The sequence below is a fragment of the Bubalus bubalis genome, chromosome 3 (genome assembly GCF_019923935.1).
Source record: "Bubalus bubalis isolate 160015118507 breed Murrah chromosome 3, NDDB_SH_1, whole genome shotgun sequence".
NCBI classification, from domain to species: Eukaryota; Metazoa; Chordata; class Mammalia; order Artiodactyla; family Bovidae; genus Bubalus; species Bubalus bubalis.
Genome location: NC_059159.1, coordinates 5,315,415 through 5,332,123, shown reverse-complemented (window position 1 = coordinate 5,332,123; position 16,709 = coordinate 5,315,415). Strand labels below are relative to the sequence as shown.

Below are 16,709 nucleotides of genomic sequence, written 5' to 3'. Positions count from 1 at the left end.
AGGGGACCTGGCCCCGGCCCGTCAGGCTTCTGCTCAAGTTCTGATCCCCACTGCTCCCCGCCCGTTCCCCACAGGCGCCCCTCCTCAAAGCCCTCACGTGGACACCCTACTGATGGCAGCCCCGTGTGCAGGTTAGAGAACAGCCTTTATTGCGGTTTCTGGGCCTTTGAAAACCCAGAACCTGACAAGGTTTTCCTGCTTGACCTTCTGGTCTCCCCACCAGGCAAGTTTTGCTTTTTGTAGTTACACAAACTGTGTTTTGGTTTTTTCCCCCTAAACTACCTTCTCCCTGCCAGTGTGAACAGTCCACTGCTGCGTGCCAGGGACCTGCATCAGCGCCAGCATCCAGAAGCTGTTCTCAGACGTGGCTCATCTTCAGAGGCACTGAGGAAATGTCTGGAAATAGGTTCCGAGGCTTTACTTCAGAATCAGTCTCTGGTCACGACGGCTAGGAATCATATATATAAAAAATGACCATGTAAAACTTTTACCTGTCCAGATTGGGAACTGAGATCTCGCAAACCTCCTGCCCCGGAGCCAAAGCATTGAAATTCTGCCAAAGGCCCAGCCGGCGCTCCCAGCTCAGCGCTCTCAAGGTGGCTGATGGACTGCTGAAGGCTCTCAGACTCTGGGCCTTGTCGAATCTCTTGAGACTGAAATCTTGGGTTTTTGAAATCCACTTTCTCTCAGGCCAGGAAATGACTCCTCCTGGTAGTTACATCCATGAGCATCTATCTCCCCGAAGCTCGAAAGACAGCTCCTCATGCCGGCAAATCCCACAGGGTATGAATGAATCCCTCATTTCCCTCACTCGATTTACTGAAGCCCAGCTCGGGGGCACCCTCGGACCTCCACACCTAGGTCTCCAAACACAGCCACTTTTCTTCGGCCACGAGAGCGTCTCACTCTACCCTGCTTCATCAGGATGAAGGCCCCGGGTGCCTTTCAGTCGGGGCAATCCCCTCACCTGGGTCTGCGCGGGTGCCTGGCGTACGAGGACTGGCTGTGCACTGGCGCATCCCCCTGAAGAGGTAAGTGACCACAGTCTGGAGCCCAACAGCCCAGCAGGAGAAACGCTGCCTGGAAACGCCCGGCAGAGACCCACCAAGCAACCTTTGAGACTAACCGAACCCTGGGCAAGTTACTCACCTTCTCTGAAACTCAGTCTCCTCATCTGTAAAAGGGGATAAGAGCCATCTCCCAGGACTGGCATAAGATCACTTATGGTAACTGAGGCAAACGCGCAGGTACCCCAGCATATACAGTTACCTCAGTAACTCCACTGGCCCTGCCTATAAGTACCAAGGGACGAATGGCTTCCGAGAGAGGAGGAGGAAGGCTCATCCAAGGTCTTGCCTGAGCCAGAGCCTATATGGCCCAAACTCCTCCTCAAAGACTGCCTGCAAATTCAACTTCGACCTGTGGCTGTCAGGGACAGCCACTGCTGGGTGAGGTTATGAACTTTCTGAGAAGCCACGCCCTCTTTCAATCCTTGTAGATTCCATGGCCTGAAGTCCTTGGGCAAACGACAAATTAAATCTTGACTTTAACTGAAGGGTCACTAGGGTCTCCTCTGGGGTCTCCTGTTTGTTCACTGGCAGCATCGAAGTCTGAACATTAATGGTGGAGCCAACTTCAACGGTTTTTGGTTTATAACAGAATCAGAGGCCATGTGATGGCCACACATTCCTCGATACACAAACCCAAACTGAGCACGCGTCGTAGGCTGTGACCAATAGACAAGAACAAAATCCTTCTCGGACACAACTCTGGAAGCGCATGGACTGCTGCCCGCTTCTGGCCGCATCCCTCCCCTGATCTCACCGGCTCATCCTTGACCCCCCACCTCCACTGCCTTGACTGCCCTGCCTCCCAGTTGAGCTTTGACCCCAGCCTGCCCGACTTCCAAACACCCCATCTGCTGCTAGAGCTGCCAGGTACCATGTCTGACCACATGCCCAGAACCCATTTCCTGCCCAACCTGGTCCTGACTGAAATCTAAGCACAGCAGACCGTGAAGTCTTTATGCTTCTCCTGAGTCTGTCAGCACGAAAACCCACCCAACTTCTAGAAGAGGCTGTGCCTCTTCCAAGTGTAGAGGGTCAAGTATTAACCAGCATCACCGGCCAGCCTGCCGTAGTCCTGCCTTCAACTTGGTGGAGGGGAGGGGAGGGGAGAATGATGAACCGCCCTTAAAACTGAGCCCTGGGAGCAGGAAATCATGCTCTGAAACAGTGACGAGTGCAGTGCCCTGGAACGCGAGGGTACAGAGGACGTTAACCTTATTAACTCAGAAGGCTCGGAGCCGCCTGATGAGCTGACACCTGAGCGCGCTTACCTTGGGAGAGTCTCTCGCCCTGGGGACTGATGACAAGCAGGGGCTTCTGGGCCAGAGTGCTCCAATGCTGGGGCCTCTCTGGCAGCACCCCGAGGCCGAGATAACCAGGATAGAGCTCTGGAAACCACTCCAGCCCCAGGGCGCTCGACAGGCTCTGACCGGCCAAGGGGCTTCTGGAAGCGTGGTGCTGGGCTGAACGTGCAGACTGCAGCCCCTGGGGGCACGATGCTGGGGGCTGAGAGCCCAACTTAGATGTCAGAGAAGACCACTCCTCACCCGCCATCAACGCCTTCACAGCAGGGCCTCGATTCCAGCTACCAGCTTCTGCTTTCTCTTCCTGGAGAAATTTTACAGCCAGAGAGGCGGGACTCTGGTTACGGGACTGTGCTAGAGGGAGACGCTCAGGGCAAGCTGTCCCCGTTAGTGGGAACATGTGTACACCGGGACCTCTGTCTCGAGGTTTCTTCTCCGTGACTGAATCATGGCTCAGGGAAGCGCAATCCTGCGTTTCTGTTACAGATACACTTTTTTCCACACCTCCTTGCCTCCCATATGTCTCTGCTCCAAGGTGGAGTGCTTTTCCCTGGTTCTCCTTGCCCTGGCTTTTACCTAAGGGGTTAAGTTTCAAAGCAGCAATCTGTGATTCTGCGTTCTTTGCCAGAGTCCTAAAGTCTCTATCAGTAGAGACTCCTAAGAGGTGATCCTCGGCCTTGGAATCTCTTTCTCTGCCTGATGATGACATGTGTCCTCTTTGAACCCTGTGACTGCAATTCACGGGAGAACTATGACCATCACCAAGAGATGTATTGAATAATTTCACGAGAAGGTTCTGTCTTGAGGCATCCACTCTGTCCAATCTTAAATCAGCTGAAGTGGCTTGCACATCATTAAGGAAGGCTAAAGAGTATTTCCTATCGTAATTCGACCGAGAAGGTGCCACTGGGCCAGGAGGTAAAGGTGCTTCAATTTCTGAAGGGTTATCTCTACTTTCTCCTGATTGAGGCAAAGCTTTGGCAAGTTCTTTTGTAGAACTGGTGTTTTCTGATGCAGAAAACTGAGCTGTAGTTTCTCCCCGGAAAGCAACCTTTGGTTTAGTATCCTTTAACATTTTGAGGGAGGGCTTAACTTGACTCTTGACGTTTTCATCAGCCTTTTTATGACTTGCTTTTTCCAAACCAACAGCTAGTGCTGAAGAGGACTTGACTGTCCGTTCTGAATTGTTCCCTTTCAGTTCTGGATTTCTCTTCTTACTGTCTGTCCCTAACTCTTTCTCTTTTGCTTTAATTGAGTCCCTGATTGGCGCTTTGATTTTTTTACCACGTGCGAGTGTAGCGGGCTCACACTGATGAATTTCTTGATCAGCAGGCATAGTTGCTCCCAGCATCTTACAGTGCGGCAAGTGGGATTTCAATCGTTTAAATGGCTTCTTACAGTAAGGACACAGTTCCATCCTGGGTGGAACAGCACTCTTCTATTCCTGAAAAAGACAAACGCAAGGAGATAGAAGCATACAGTCTGTAAATACTCATGACTTACTTAGGTGTCATACCTTTTAAATTCATTTGAAATAAGCCAGGGTGAAGGACATTTTAAAACATTTATTTTGATTCATTCTTTTTCTTCTATAGCTGACTCCATTTCTGCTTGGTATTTCAGATTTTTTATCGTCTTCTAGGAATCAGTCATTACAAAAGATAACCAAAGGGGTTTTTCTACATCCCTAACTAGGAGGCAAGCCAGGCAAAAGGACTTATATCTAGTGAATTAATGGTTAGTGGAAGAAAAAGGTGTCCAAAATGCCAGCCAGAATGAAATATTTGCTATTTAACTTTGTAGCAAGGCAACTGGATAACACATGAGTGTAAAGAAATTGTTATAAAACACATTATTCAAGGGAAGAAAGTTAAAGAATAAAAGACTATAGCAGTATGTATAGAAAAATCCACAGGGGTGCAAGAAAGTATTAGAACTTTAGGTAACTTCAATTACCTAAGCATGAAAAATGAGAATGCTACTAACGTTTAACACATTAGTAACATGTATGCACAAACACACACACGCACACAGAGAAGTATGGCTAATGTACATAATACATAAATGGAGGAAACATGGTCTCAATTTTTTTACTAGGTTTGTACAACAATGGATTAATGGGAAATTTGTTTAGTTTGACACTTTTGTGAAATTTATGGCATATAAAAACATTGGGAAAAAAAAAAAACAACCCTTAAACTCTGCACTTCTACTGCAGGGGGGCTTGGCTTGATCCCTAGTTGGGGAACTAAGATCCCACATGCTGTATGTTGTCGCCAAAAAAATGAAAAATACTTAAACCACATACCATTGGTGCCTCTGTTATACTCTCCAGTCAGGAAAAGGTAGTATTTCATTCCAAAGCTCAGAGAAAGTTATTTGTTTACATTTCTTATTCAATTAAGCTCCAGAGGGTAGGGAAAAGGTAGCCCCTGTGCACAGCTGTATTCTCAAAACTGAGCACAGGGCCTGGCCCTGGCCAACCCATTTATCATAGCAACCAACCCACCTTGTCCTACATGAAGTCAGGCAAGATAAAACTGTCTTCTGCCAATAGTCTTTATAGGAATTTTTCTTACTTTGGAAGTACCCCTACAGTTCAGTTCAAGTCAGTCACTCAGTCGTGTCCAAATTATACCTAATGGCCCACCTCTGGGAATCTTTGGGAAAATTGTCAATCTGGGAAAATTGACTCTTTGCGACCCCATGAAATGTAGCACACCAGGCCTCCCTGTCTATCACCAACTCCCAAAATAAACTCCAACTCATGTCCTTCGAGTCAGTGATGCTATCCAGCCATCTCATCCTCTGTCGTCCCCTTCTCCTCCTGCCCCCAATCCCTCCCAGCATCAGAGTCTTTTCCAATGAGTCAACTCTTCGCATGAGGTGGCCAAAGTACTGGAGTTTCAGCTTTAGCACCATTCCTTCCAAAGAACACCCAGGACTGATCTCCTTTAGAATGGACTGGTTGGATCTCCTTGCAGTCCAAGGGACTCTCAAGAATCTTCTCCAACACCACAGTTCAAAAGCATCAATTCTTCGGTGCTCAGCCTTCTTCACAGTCCAACTCTCACATCCATACATGACTACTAGAAAAACCATAGCCTTGACTAGACGGACTTTTGTTGGCAAAGTAATGTCTCTGCTTTTGAATATGCCATCTAGGTTGGTCATAACTTTCCTTCCAAGGAGTAAGCGTCTTTTAATTTCATGACTGCAATCACCATCTGCAGTGATTTTGGAGCCCCAAAGAATAAAGTCTGACAGTTTTCACATTTCCCATGAAGTGATGGGACCACAGTTTTCACATTTCCCATAAAGTGATGGGACCAGATGCTATGATCTAATGTTGTGGACTGTTTAGGCTGCCCAGGAGGCTCACTGGTAAAGAATCTGCCTGCCAGTGCAGCCTCAAGTTCGATCTCTGTGGAGATCCTCTGGAGAAGGAAATGGCAACCAACTCCAGGATTCTTGATGGGATAATCCCATGGACAAAGGAGCCCGGGGGGACACAGTACATGGGACTGCAAAGAGTCAAACAGGACTAAGCACACATATATATGGACCATTTATTTACAGAAAGACACACAACGGAAGTCAGTCCACGGGCCTTGGACTAATGATGTTAGAAGGGGACTGAGACCTCTGTTAGAGGTGTCTGCCTACATGCTCTCCATCCTCAATCCTCCTGAGATCTTCCCTGTACCATCGAGCTGTAATGTCTCAACGTGGGTGCCTAAACATTACCGAGTCCAAGTTCGTCTGGTTCATCGCACAACAGGCCAATAAATCCAGACGAATTGTTGGTACAAGGGCTAGTGACGTTTTTTGGAAAGCCAGCAGACTGAGACGATGGTGGATTTGTGTCCTAAATAACCATGCTGCCAGAGTTACAATTCAGGCCTCTTTAATCCTAAAAGGGGAGTGAGGAAAGTCAAACACTTCCCGGTTCCCATCACCCTGAGGAGGGGGTGTGTTCATTTCCTGCGCCTGCAGTCATTCACAGGTGAGCCTGGTCAGGCTGTTTCTTTGGAGCTAAACAGAGGTGTTTTAGCCTCATACTCATAACCTGGGAGGCAGGATTCCCAGAGGTGGGCCATTAGGTATAATTTGAGATTATAAATAACATCCTTTTAGGGATTAATTTGCGCTAGAAAACAAAGGTCCTTCCCTATTACATTAACTACTTTCTTACCTGAGTTTTTGTAGAAGGATGCTAATTTTGCGCTTGTTTCTCCTGTATCTGCACGCTCCACGACCGCTGTTACCCAGGCGGGCAGGGTGAATTCGACGTTAAGATCAGCCTCTGAAGGACACAATTAGGGCAGTCACTCGAGTGAAAGAAATGAGTGAGAGGAACAAACTATTGGGGCAACTCCAAAATAACGGGGGTCACCAGTAGGGCATTTCTACCTGGGGGTCCCGGAGAGCAGACGTGTGACCAGCCTCCTGGGCCCCGGGCTGACCTCAGAGCCCTCCCTCCCGCGCCCTCCAGTGGGCTTTTCGGCCCCCTCTCCCTTGCTTTTTCAGTAGAGCAGTCGGGCGGCTTCCAGGGAGTTGAGTGGGACCACCGAGCAGCTCCTGGGGCCCGGCCGGCCGCCCCGCAGCCTCCCCCAGCCCCGGGCGCCGGAGCGCCGAGCCTTCGGCTTCAGAAAGCTCTCCCCTCCCTCTCCTCTCGCCTCCACATCCGCGCCCAGGCCTACGGCGGAGGCCACAGACAGCACCGCCGCCGGTGGAAACTCCGCCCGGGCGGCGTCTCACCTCGCGAGACACAAAAAACCCAGGAAGTCCCGCGACGAGCTCGCTCAGCGCAGCCCACGCGACGCGGCCCAACTCCCCGGACTAGGCCCCGGGGCAAGCCGTCTACACCACTGCCTGATGCTTCTCCGCTATTTTTTTTAAACTATGGCTTCAAAGGGATTATAAATCAAAGACTTGTATCATATGATTATGACACGGTTTAATTTCATTTAAGCCTGGCTGGACTCTTACGCCGGCCCGTCTCGGTTGCGAACAGGCAAAAGCCCGGGCCACCTCTAACGAGGTCCTCTTTCCCAGAGGCTCCTGGTCGCCCCCCCCACCCCCTCCCGAGCCCGCCTCTTCCTATGGGCGGGGCTACCGGTCGGCGCGGCCGGGCTCGCGCCACTGCGCACTCGCGGGAGGGCGGTACCACGGCGGCGGCGACATGGGGGGGCGCGGAGCAGACGCCGGAAGTAGCGGAGGGACGGGTCCCCCCGAGGGGTACTCAGCGCCGGCCGCCTCCGCCAGAGCCGCGGCCAGAGCCAAGGCCCGAGGGGGTGGGCGTGGCGGCCGCCGGAACACGACGCCCTCCGTTCCCTCTCTTCGCGGAGCGGCGCCGCGTCGCTCGTCTCCATCGGCTGCCATGAGCGAGCGCCTCCGCCCCAGGTGAATCCGCAGGGCACCCTCTTCCCCTCAGCCCCTCGCCCGGTGTTGTGTCGTGGGGTACACGGAGTCGAGGCGGGTGCGACGCGGGGTCCGAGCGAGCCTGGGCCCTGCGAGTCTCCGTGTGGGTGCCTTGCCGTCCGGGCGGGGAGAGGGGAGGGATGCTTGGCGGACTGGGAAACCTGGTCCCCGGGGGCGCCGGAGCGGTGACTCCTCAGGGCCCGGGTCGCCCCCCGACCCCATCTTCCCCCCCCGCCCCCCATCTTTCCCTGTTTGGAATGAAGTCTGGTCGGTCCCGGCGGAGAGAAGGGGGCCCCAAAGCTTCCCTGTCCTAAATTTAGGAGGGTGGGGGGATGGGAGAATGGCCGATGTTCGAGAGGAGCCTCTCGGGGGCCTGTGAGGGGACGGCGGGGCGGGTAGCCGGTCTCCCCAAGGTCGGGAAGAAGGACTGGGCTTAACTCCGCAGGACGGAAGGGTTAGGTCAGATCGAAGCCCTTGTGCTCTGCTGGGCCGTCGTGGACGCAGAATGGGCTAGGGCCAAAGTGATGACCTGTGGCTTCCCTCCTCGGCCGTAGCGTGAAGAGCAGGCAGAATTCTAAACAGTTTGGGTGCGGAGCCGTTTGACTCCGAAGGCTGGAGGTAGGGCTATATTGCGACGCACTTTTCCTCCGAGCCTGGACCCGGGGCTTAACCTGGAGAGTGCTGAGGATTCTTTTCCTTTTTCTCATTTCTCACCTCTGTGAACAGGTTAGGGAGGAAAAAGTTGGGATTGTACCCCGGAATGGAGAAGATGGACTTTATTTGGAATTAGAAAAATCCCTCATCGTGGAGTTTGAACTGAAAACTAGATATCACCAAGTCCCATCTTTCATTCTTCTGATCAGGAAGCAGATTTAGAAAGCTCAGTTGGTTTACCTGGGTCTTTCTATGCCAATACTTTGGCCATCTGATGCGAAGAACTGACTCATGTGAAAAGACCCTGATGCTGGGGAAGATTGACAGCAGGAGGAGCAGGGGACAACAGAGGATGAGATGGTTGGATGGCATCACCGACTTGATGGACATGAGTTTGAGTAAACTCTGGGAGTTGGTGATGGATCAGGAGGCCTGGTGGAGCTGCAGTCCATGGGGTTGCAAAGAGTTGGGCACAACTGAGCAACTGATGGAGAAGGCAATGGCACCCCACTCCAGTACTCTTGCCTGGAAAATCCCATGGACGGAGGAGCCTGGTGGGCTGCAGTCCATGGGGTCGCTAAGAGTCAGACAGGACTGAGCGACTTCAGTTTGACTTTTCACTTTCATGCATTGGAGAAGGAAATGGCAACCCACTCCAGTGTTCTTGCCTGGAGAATCCCAGGGACAGGAAAGCCTGGTGGGCTGCCGTCTATGGGGTCGCACAGAGTCAGACACAACTGAAGCGACTTAGCAGCAGCAGCAAGACTGAACTGAACTTCTAGGTTCACTGTTCTCTTCATTCCCCCCCCCGCCCCCCCCCCCCCCCAAAATAATCTCAGCGAAGCCTAAGTGAATGAGACGGGGGTTGCCTTGATAAATTATACTGTAGGTTTTTTTTGTCTCTCTACGTATTCAGTGATTTTTGAATGTAATTGACAGTCTTTCCATGGGGACCCGACCCTAGAGGATATTAATTCTTAGGGTTGAGATTCTGGAAAGCATCTTGGAAGTTCTTTAGCGCAATAGTGAAAATCAAGAGTTCTCCAAACTTCTGCATATTGATTTGGGTCATGTAGTGAGAGAGCCATAAACCCCCTGCTTGTATATGAAAGAAGAGTGGGCTGAATTTGAAATTAGGGGCCCAGTGTACCAACTTGCTACTGAGATTAGTCACAAGATCCTTACGTATAGTAAGCCTGATATAACTGCCAGTTTTTTCCTTCCCACACCCAGTTTGTACTTCCAGCAGTCCCTCGGGATGTCTCACATATCTGAAAAAGTCTAAATATTTCTCTGAAAAACATTCCTGTTATCCAGTGCTGTACACAGATACACTGGATGCACTTATACTCCTAGCAGGCCCTTTTATCTCGTTCACACAATCTCACATGGTAACTTCTTTACTGTGAGAGAAGTCACGTGAGCTGGCAGTGCTTTCTCTGCTCCCATGTGTTGTGTAGTACAGTGGATCAGATCCAGCTGTCTTAGCATCTTCAAGTCGGTTCAGATCTGTGGATCTGTTTCCTCAATTTTAAGAGGAAGCGTTGGTCTATGATGGTGGGTCTTCATACAGGAGGGTTGGGTATGGGTATGTGCGCCTGTGCTTGCTCAGTTGTGTCCGACTCTTCAACCCCATGGACTGTAGCCCAGCAGGCTCCTCTGTCTATGGAATTATCTAGGCAAGAGTGTCAGAGTGGGTTGCCATTTCCTCTCCAGGGGATCTTCTCGACCCAGGGATCGAGCCCACCCTCTTGCATCTTCTGCGTAGGTAGGTGGGTTCTTTACTAGCTGAGCCACTGGGGAAGCCCTGCGTGGGAGGGAGGTCCCTACTCCAGTTAAAACATCCATTATCTGTTTTATAAATTGAAGGATCTTTTTTTTTAGTAGGGTGAAATAGTTCTGTCATTTTTAAAATAAAGTTTGAAAACCAATAGTCTGTGTATTCTAGGATTTCTTCTGTGCTCAGTCTCTAGGAGGGGACAGGAGGGTTGAAGAGAAGTGAAGTGATGAAAAGTATTCTGCCATCCTGAGAAGTAACAGATGCTAAACAATAATCTGTAACTAAATGGCTAGGGACAATGTAATTAGTTATAGGGTGGCTGCTCAAATTATAACCTGGCATATGGCATTAATGTTAAAAGTTACAATCTGACTGATTGTGTTGAGCATGACGCTAAGGTTTTGTAAAATATTCATGATGTTGAAAGAAATGCTTCAAGGATGAATTCTGCAAAGAGCTTAGAAAAAGGAGAATGAAGAACATTTAGGGCTCATTCTTAATCCAGAACCATCCAAAGGCGAGAACTCCCAAAAGGCCAGAGAGCGCTTTCTGGTACCGGGAGACATCAGCTAATTATGAGGCAGGAATATTTCGTGTGACTTTCTCAGTTTAATTGAAATCTTCAAAACCAGCCCATCCTCTTGACGTTCATCGTCTTGTCACTAGAAAGATAGTAACCTTCTCTCCCATTATAAATGAGGAAATTGGAAAGTTGTAGTCAGACTATGAGTTTGCTGGCAGTGACTCAGCAGCCCCGGCACAATCATCTGTTGGAACACTGATAAAAGAGGAGTTGGGGGACCGTCACCGTCATTCGAGGAGTTTCTCTTTGGGCGGCAGCTGGCCTTCCACCAGTGTTCTGCAGCTGTTGTCAGGATGGGTGTAGCGATTTCTTGGTTCCACTAGCACATCCATTTAATGATTATTAAAGCCTGATATTTATCTAGTTTTTAGCCTCCAGTACTTCAAGGTAAGATCTAATTCCCTGAGAGAAAGGTGAGGAGATCTTATTTTGTAAACAGCTGAGTCTTAGGATGCTGCAGTCCATTGGGTCTCAAAGAGTCGGACACACTGAACTGAGCTGAGGCTTAGACCGGTATTGCCCCTGCCGGTTGGCTAGTGCTTCCTCAGAATCATAACCCCCATATTATCATTCCAAGCCTAAACTGGGTCCATACTCATCGATTAAAAATGTTAGATACGTTCACAAGTAAGAGAGAATTAAGCTCAGGGTGATAAATTTTCGCCAACGTCCAGACCTGATCAAAGCCCCTCTACTCACATAGAATGTGTAACTATTGAAGATACTGTGCGTTCAAATTCAGTATTTTCCAGAAAGCTCTCTTACCCTGTAGATAGAGCAACTTGAACCCTGAAGAGCTTTCATTATAACAGCTTATGCTGCTTTGTATAAACCAACCTTTCGCCAGCTCTGTCCAGTAGAATTTTCTGTAACTCTTCTGTCCATGGTAAGTGTACTGGAGCAGGTTGCCATTTCCTCTTCCGGTGGTCTTCCCGACCCAGGGATTGAACCCAAGTCTTGTGTGGCTCCTGCGTTGCAGGTGGATTCTTTACTGCTGAGCCACCAGGGTAGCACAGTTCCATGCAGTTTGACTTAAAAGTATACCTCCTTTAATAATTTCTGTTTCTAACTGGAGCTTAGAAGTCCAGCCAGCACTGGTTCTTACACAGAAAACATACAAACTCTGTCTCCGTCATACACCTCAGAATACTTGACCGAGAAAGAGGGGTGATTTTTCTTTAAACCTGGACATTTTAAGCAACTGGTGCTGCAGTGTAACAGTAACAAGCTGGTGAAGTAACTTCTCTTACAATACCAGGTGGTGCAGCCAGCCATCAAGTTAATGTGTCTAAGAGCTGCCTTTGCAGTGATTGTCCAGAAAAGTAATTTGATGCATTAGAGGGCAGAGAGCTTTTGTGTTAATGTGATAATTGGGGGAAAATCAGAGATGAAAGAAAGTCAAAGAATAAAGGCTACCTCCGGCCTCTAATGCTCTTCGTGTGTAGCACCATTTTTATAAGGATTTTAAGCGTAAATAGGCAAAGGCAGCCATACCCGTCTTAGATGCCACATGGACAGGAGTAAAATTAGGGTAACTTGGAATGGTAATTTCAGGAAACGGAGGACGAGATCACCTTAATTAGGTAGAGTTGGAGCACTTAGTCATCAGTGTCTTCCTGCGCTTGTTTATTCCCAGTAAGCATTTCAAATTGTCAGGCTTCTTTTTAGAAATTAGCTGTACTAATTTAAGCTCGACCTTCCTCCTGTTATTTTACATTTTTGCTCTTCTAACTTTTTTGCCTGTTGGGATTATCATATGACGATCTATCTCTCAGACAAGAGGGCAAATTTAATATGTTTAAATTACAATTTGAAGTGTGCAGAAGACCAATTCTTTTTTCTTTTGTTCTCTTTGTGGTTTAATTCCAGGAAAAGGAGAAGGAATGGCAGTGAAGAAGACCACCATCTCCCCCCACAGACCAAAAGGAGCAGTAGAAATCCTGTCTTTCACGATTCTTGGGACACAGAGGTAGGAAGTGTGGTCGAGAGCACCTGCTGTTTGCACTGCTTGAGCCACTTCTGGGTAATGAAAATTATTCTTTGAGTAGAGAAAAGTGATCCGACTTGATTGCAGTGTTTCTAACCTTTTTTTTTTTTCTTTCTTCTGAGTCATGGCTGTTTTGAGGATGCTACCCACCTTCTCCACAGCAAAACAGCCTGTGTTTGCATGTAGTAATACATACAAATGCCCAGAATTTGTATGTTATGGGTTTTATGGACCTCTGAAAGCCCATCTTTGAACCCTTGCTGGTATTTCAGAAGCCAACTTCTTTTCCTTTTTTTTTTTTAATGACCATTTTAAAAGTCTTTATCGAATTTATTGCCATATTGTTTCTCTTTTATGATTTGGTTTTTTGACCTTGAGGCATATGGGATCTTGGCTCCCAACCAGGGATGGAATCCGCACTCCCTGCATTAGAAGGTGCAAAGTCCCAACCACTGGACAGGGAATGAGCCTCTGAACTGAGGTTTCCTGGGTGCTTCAGTGTCCCTCCTGTGCACTTGAATGCCTGGCCTGCAGTGGGGCAGGGAAGCCGACCAGATGCTGCTATTATTAATAAATGATGCACCTGAAGCTTTGACCCTCAACAGTTGTCGGCCTAAGAGAGAAACTCCTCGCTGCAGAGGTCCCTAAGCCCCAGCCTTGTCATTTAAAGCAGAACTCCGTGCCTCCCAATTCTCGCATAACCAGAATAATTTGTACTTTAGTTCTTGGTAGTAGGATTTGATCTATATCCGGTCTTTATAGCAGAAATCCAAAGTAACTCCCTCAAGGAGGGAAAAAATCAGTAACTGTCAGGTAGGTAATCCTCATTCAAGAGCAGCTGATGCACCCCAGAGCAGACTCGATTCTTCTACGTGGAGACTGAATTTTCTGTAGCTTTTATCCCCCCTTTTAAATCCTCGTATCATTTTTTTCTCCCTTTAGAGTAGCAGAAAAGTATTGAGCTTTTGGTTAACGTAATAACTAGGGAATTTCACAGATGGAAGAAAACCAAAGATTAAAGGCTGCCATGAACATCTAGCGATAAGAATTGAGTTTCCATGATTCTTTTGAGTTAAGACTATTCTTTAAAAGAGTACGTGATGATTACTTTTATGGTATCAGTGTAAATATTTCTTTACTTGTGCCTGTATGTCAGACCTGCTATATGATGTTTGCATGAGTTCAAAGGTACAGTAGATCTTTTTATTTATTTATTTTTTGTATTGATCTTTTCCCCCCTGCGTCTACAGTTCTAAGGCTTGAGAGCAGGAGTGTAAATGGTCATTTTTTAAAAAAATCAAGCATTTCTGATCTCTTATTTTGAATAATACTCCCTAGTGTTAGGTTTCGTTGTATTCTGATTGCTGTTTGTAGAGAATGACCTTCACTCCCTTGCTGATACCGATGCACTGGTCTCACAGAAGTTGGTGCATTGTTGTTCAACCTGTGGGTTCATGTGTGCTGTTCTTACTTGTCCAGAGAAATTCAGTGATTAAACCACTCTGTAGGTATTAGTCGGAAGCGTGGACTGGATTGCCCTGGTAATAATTAACAGTCAGTAAGACGGTAGGTGTTGCAAGAGGGCATCAGAGGGCAGACACACTGAAACCATATTCACAGAAAACTAGTCAATCTAATCACACTAGGACCACAGCCTTGTCTAACTCAATGAAACTAAGCCATGCCCGTGGGGCAACCCAAGACGGGCGGGTCATGGTGGAGAGATCTGACAGAATGTGGTCCACTGGAGAAGGAAATGGCAAACCACTTCAGTATTCTTGCCTTGAGAACCCCATGAACAGTATGAAAAGTAAAAAATGATACTGAAAGAGAAACTCGCTAAGTCAGTAGGTGCCCAATATGCTACTGGAGATCAGTGGAGAAATAACTCCAGAAAGAATGAAGGGATGGAGCCAAAGCAAAAACAATATCCAGCTGTGGATGTCACTGGTGATAGAAGCAAGGTCCAATGCTGTAAAGAGCAATATTGCATAGGAACCTGGAATGTCAGGTCCATGAATCAAGGCAAATTGGAAGTGGTCAAACAAGAGATGGCAAGAGTAAATGTCGACATTCTAGGAATCAGCGAACTGAAATGGACTGGAATGGGTGAATTTAACTCAGATGACCATTATATCTACTACTGCAGGCAGGAATCCCTCAGAAGAAATGGAGTAGCCATGATGGTCAACAAAAGAGTATGAAATGCAGTACTTGGATGCAATCTCAAAAACGACAGAATGATCTCGGTTCGTTTCCAAGGCAAACCATTCAATATCACAGTAATCCAAGTCTATGCCCCAACCAGTAACGCTGAAGAAGCTGAAGTTGAGTGGTTCTATGAAGACCTACAAGACCTTTTAGAACTAACACCCAAAAAAGATGTCCTTTTCATTATAGGGGACTGGAATGCAAAAGTAGGAAGTCAAGAAACACCTGGAGTAACAGGCAAATTTGGCCTTGGAATACGGAGTGAAGCAGGGCAAAGACGAATAGTTTTGCCAAGAAAATGCACTGGTCATAGCAAACACCGTCTTCCAACAACACAAGAGAAGACTCTATACATGGACATCACCAGATGGTCAACACCAAAATCAGCTTGATTATATTCTTTGCAGCCAAAGATGGACAAGCTCTATACAGTCAGCAAAAACAAGACCAGGAGCTGACTGTGGCTCAGACCATGAACTCCTTATTGCCAAATTCAGACTTAAATTGAAGAAAGTAGGGAAAAACCACTAGACCATTCATGTATGACCTAAATCAAAACCCTTATGATTATACAGTGGAAGTGAGAAATAGATTTAAGGGCCTAGATCTGATAGATAGAGTGCCTGATGAACTATGGAATGAGGTTCGTGACATTGTACAGGAGACAGGGATCAAGACCATCCCCACGGAAAAGAAATGCAAAAAAGCAAAATAGCTGTCTGGGGAGGCCTTACAAATAGCTGTGAAAAGAAGAGAAGCGAAAAGCACAGGAGAAAAGGAAAGATATAAACATCTGAATGCATTGTTCCAAAGAATAGCAAGAAGAGATAAGAAAGCCTTCCTCAGCGATCAATGCAAAGAAATAGAGGAAAACAACAGAATGGGAAAGACTAGAGATCTCTTCAAGAAAATCAGAGATACCAAAGGAACATTTCATGCAAAGATGGGCTCGATAAAGGACAGAAATGGTATGGACCTAACAGAAGCAGAAGATATTAAGAAGAGGTGGCAAGAATACACAGAAGAACTGTACAAAAAAGATCTTCACGACCCAGATAATCACGATGGTGTGATCACTGACCTAGAGCCAGACAATTGGAATGTGAAGTCAAGTGGGCCTTAGAAAGCATCACTACAAACAAAGCTAGTGGAGGTGATAGAATTCCAGTTGAGCTATTCCAAATCCTGAAAGATGATGCTGTGAAAGTGCTGCACTCAATATGCCAGCAAATTTGGAAAACTCAGCAGTGGCCACAGGACTGGAAAAGGTCAGTTTTCATTCCAATCCCAAAGAAAGGCAATGCCAAAGAATGCTCAAACTACTGCACAATTGCACTCATCTCACATGCTAGTAAAGTAATGCTCAAAATTCTCCCAAGCCAGGCTTCAGCAATATGTGAACCGTGAACTTCCTGATATTCAAGCTGGTTTTAGAAAAGGCAGAGGAACCAGAGATCAAATTGCCAACATCTGCTGGATCATGGAAAAAGCGAGAGAGTTCTAGAAAAACATCTACTTCTGCTTTATTGACTATGCCAAAGCCTTAGACCATGTGGATCACAATAAACTGTGGAAAATTCTGAAAGAGATGGGAATACCAGACCACCTGATCTGCCTCTTGCGAAACCTGTATGCAGGTCAGGAAGTAACAGTTAGAACTGGACATGGAACAACAGACTGGTTCCAAATAGGAAAAGGA

The 16,709-nt window shown here is 47.4% G+C and overlaps 2 protein-coding genes and 1 long non-coding RNA gene across 3 annotated transcripts in view; 1 reads left to right on the top strand and 2 right to left on the bottom strand.

The window, feature by feature from the left end:
- Positions 1-126: 126 nt before the first annotated feature.
- C3H17orf80 (chromosome 3 C17orf80 homolog) lies at positions 127-3,598 on the bottom strand. The gene is made up of 2 exons (XM_025279398.3): positions 2,339-3,598; positions 127-448 (listed from the first exon to the last, which is right to left on the bottom strand). The coding sequence occupies exons 1-2, from the start codon at positions 3,444-3,446 to the stop codon at positions 429-431; spliced, it is 1,128 nt and encodes a 375-aa protein (XP_025135183.2). The 5' UTR covers positions 3,447-3,598; the 3' UTR covers positions 127-428.
- Positions 3,599-3,611: 13 nt separating this feature from the next.
- On the bottom strand, positions 3,612-7,126 carry LOC112583596. Its single transcript, XR_003107642.3, has 3 exons — positions 6,785-7,126; positions 6,567-6,677; positions 3,612-3,815 (listed from the first exon to the last, which is right to left on the bottom strand). It is a non-coding gene; the product is annotated as an uncharacterized LOC112583596 (long non-coding RNA).
- Positions 7,127-7,489: 363 nt separating this feature from the next.
- Positions 7,490-16,709, top strand: part of FAM104A (family with sequence similarity 104 member A) — a 21,028-nt gene continuing 11,808 nt past the window's right edge. The window contains exons 1-2 of the mRNA XM_006047560.4: positions 7,490-7,777; positions 12,682-12,781. Coding sequence (XP_006047622.1) covers positions 7,557-7,777; positions 12,682-12,781 — 321 coding nt within the window. The 5' untranslated portion in view covers positions 7,490-7,556. The remainder of the gene's footprint in view (positions 7,778-12,681; positions 12,782-16,709) is intronic.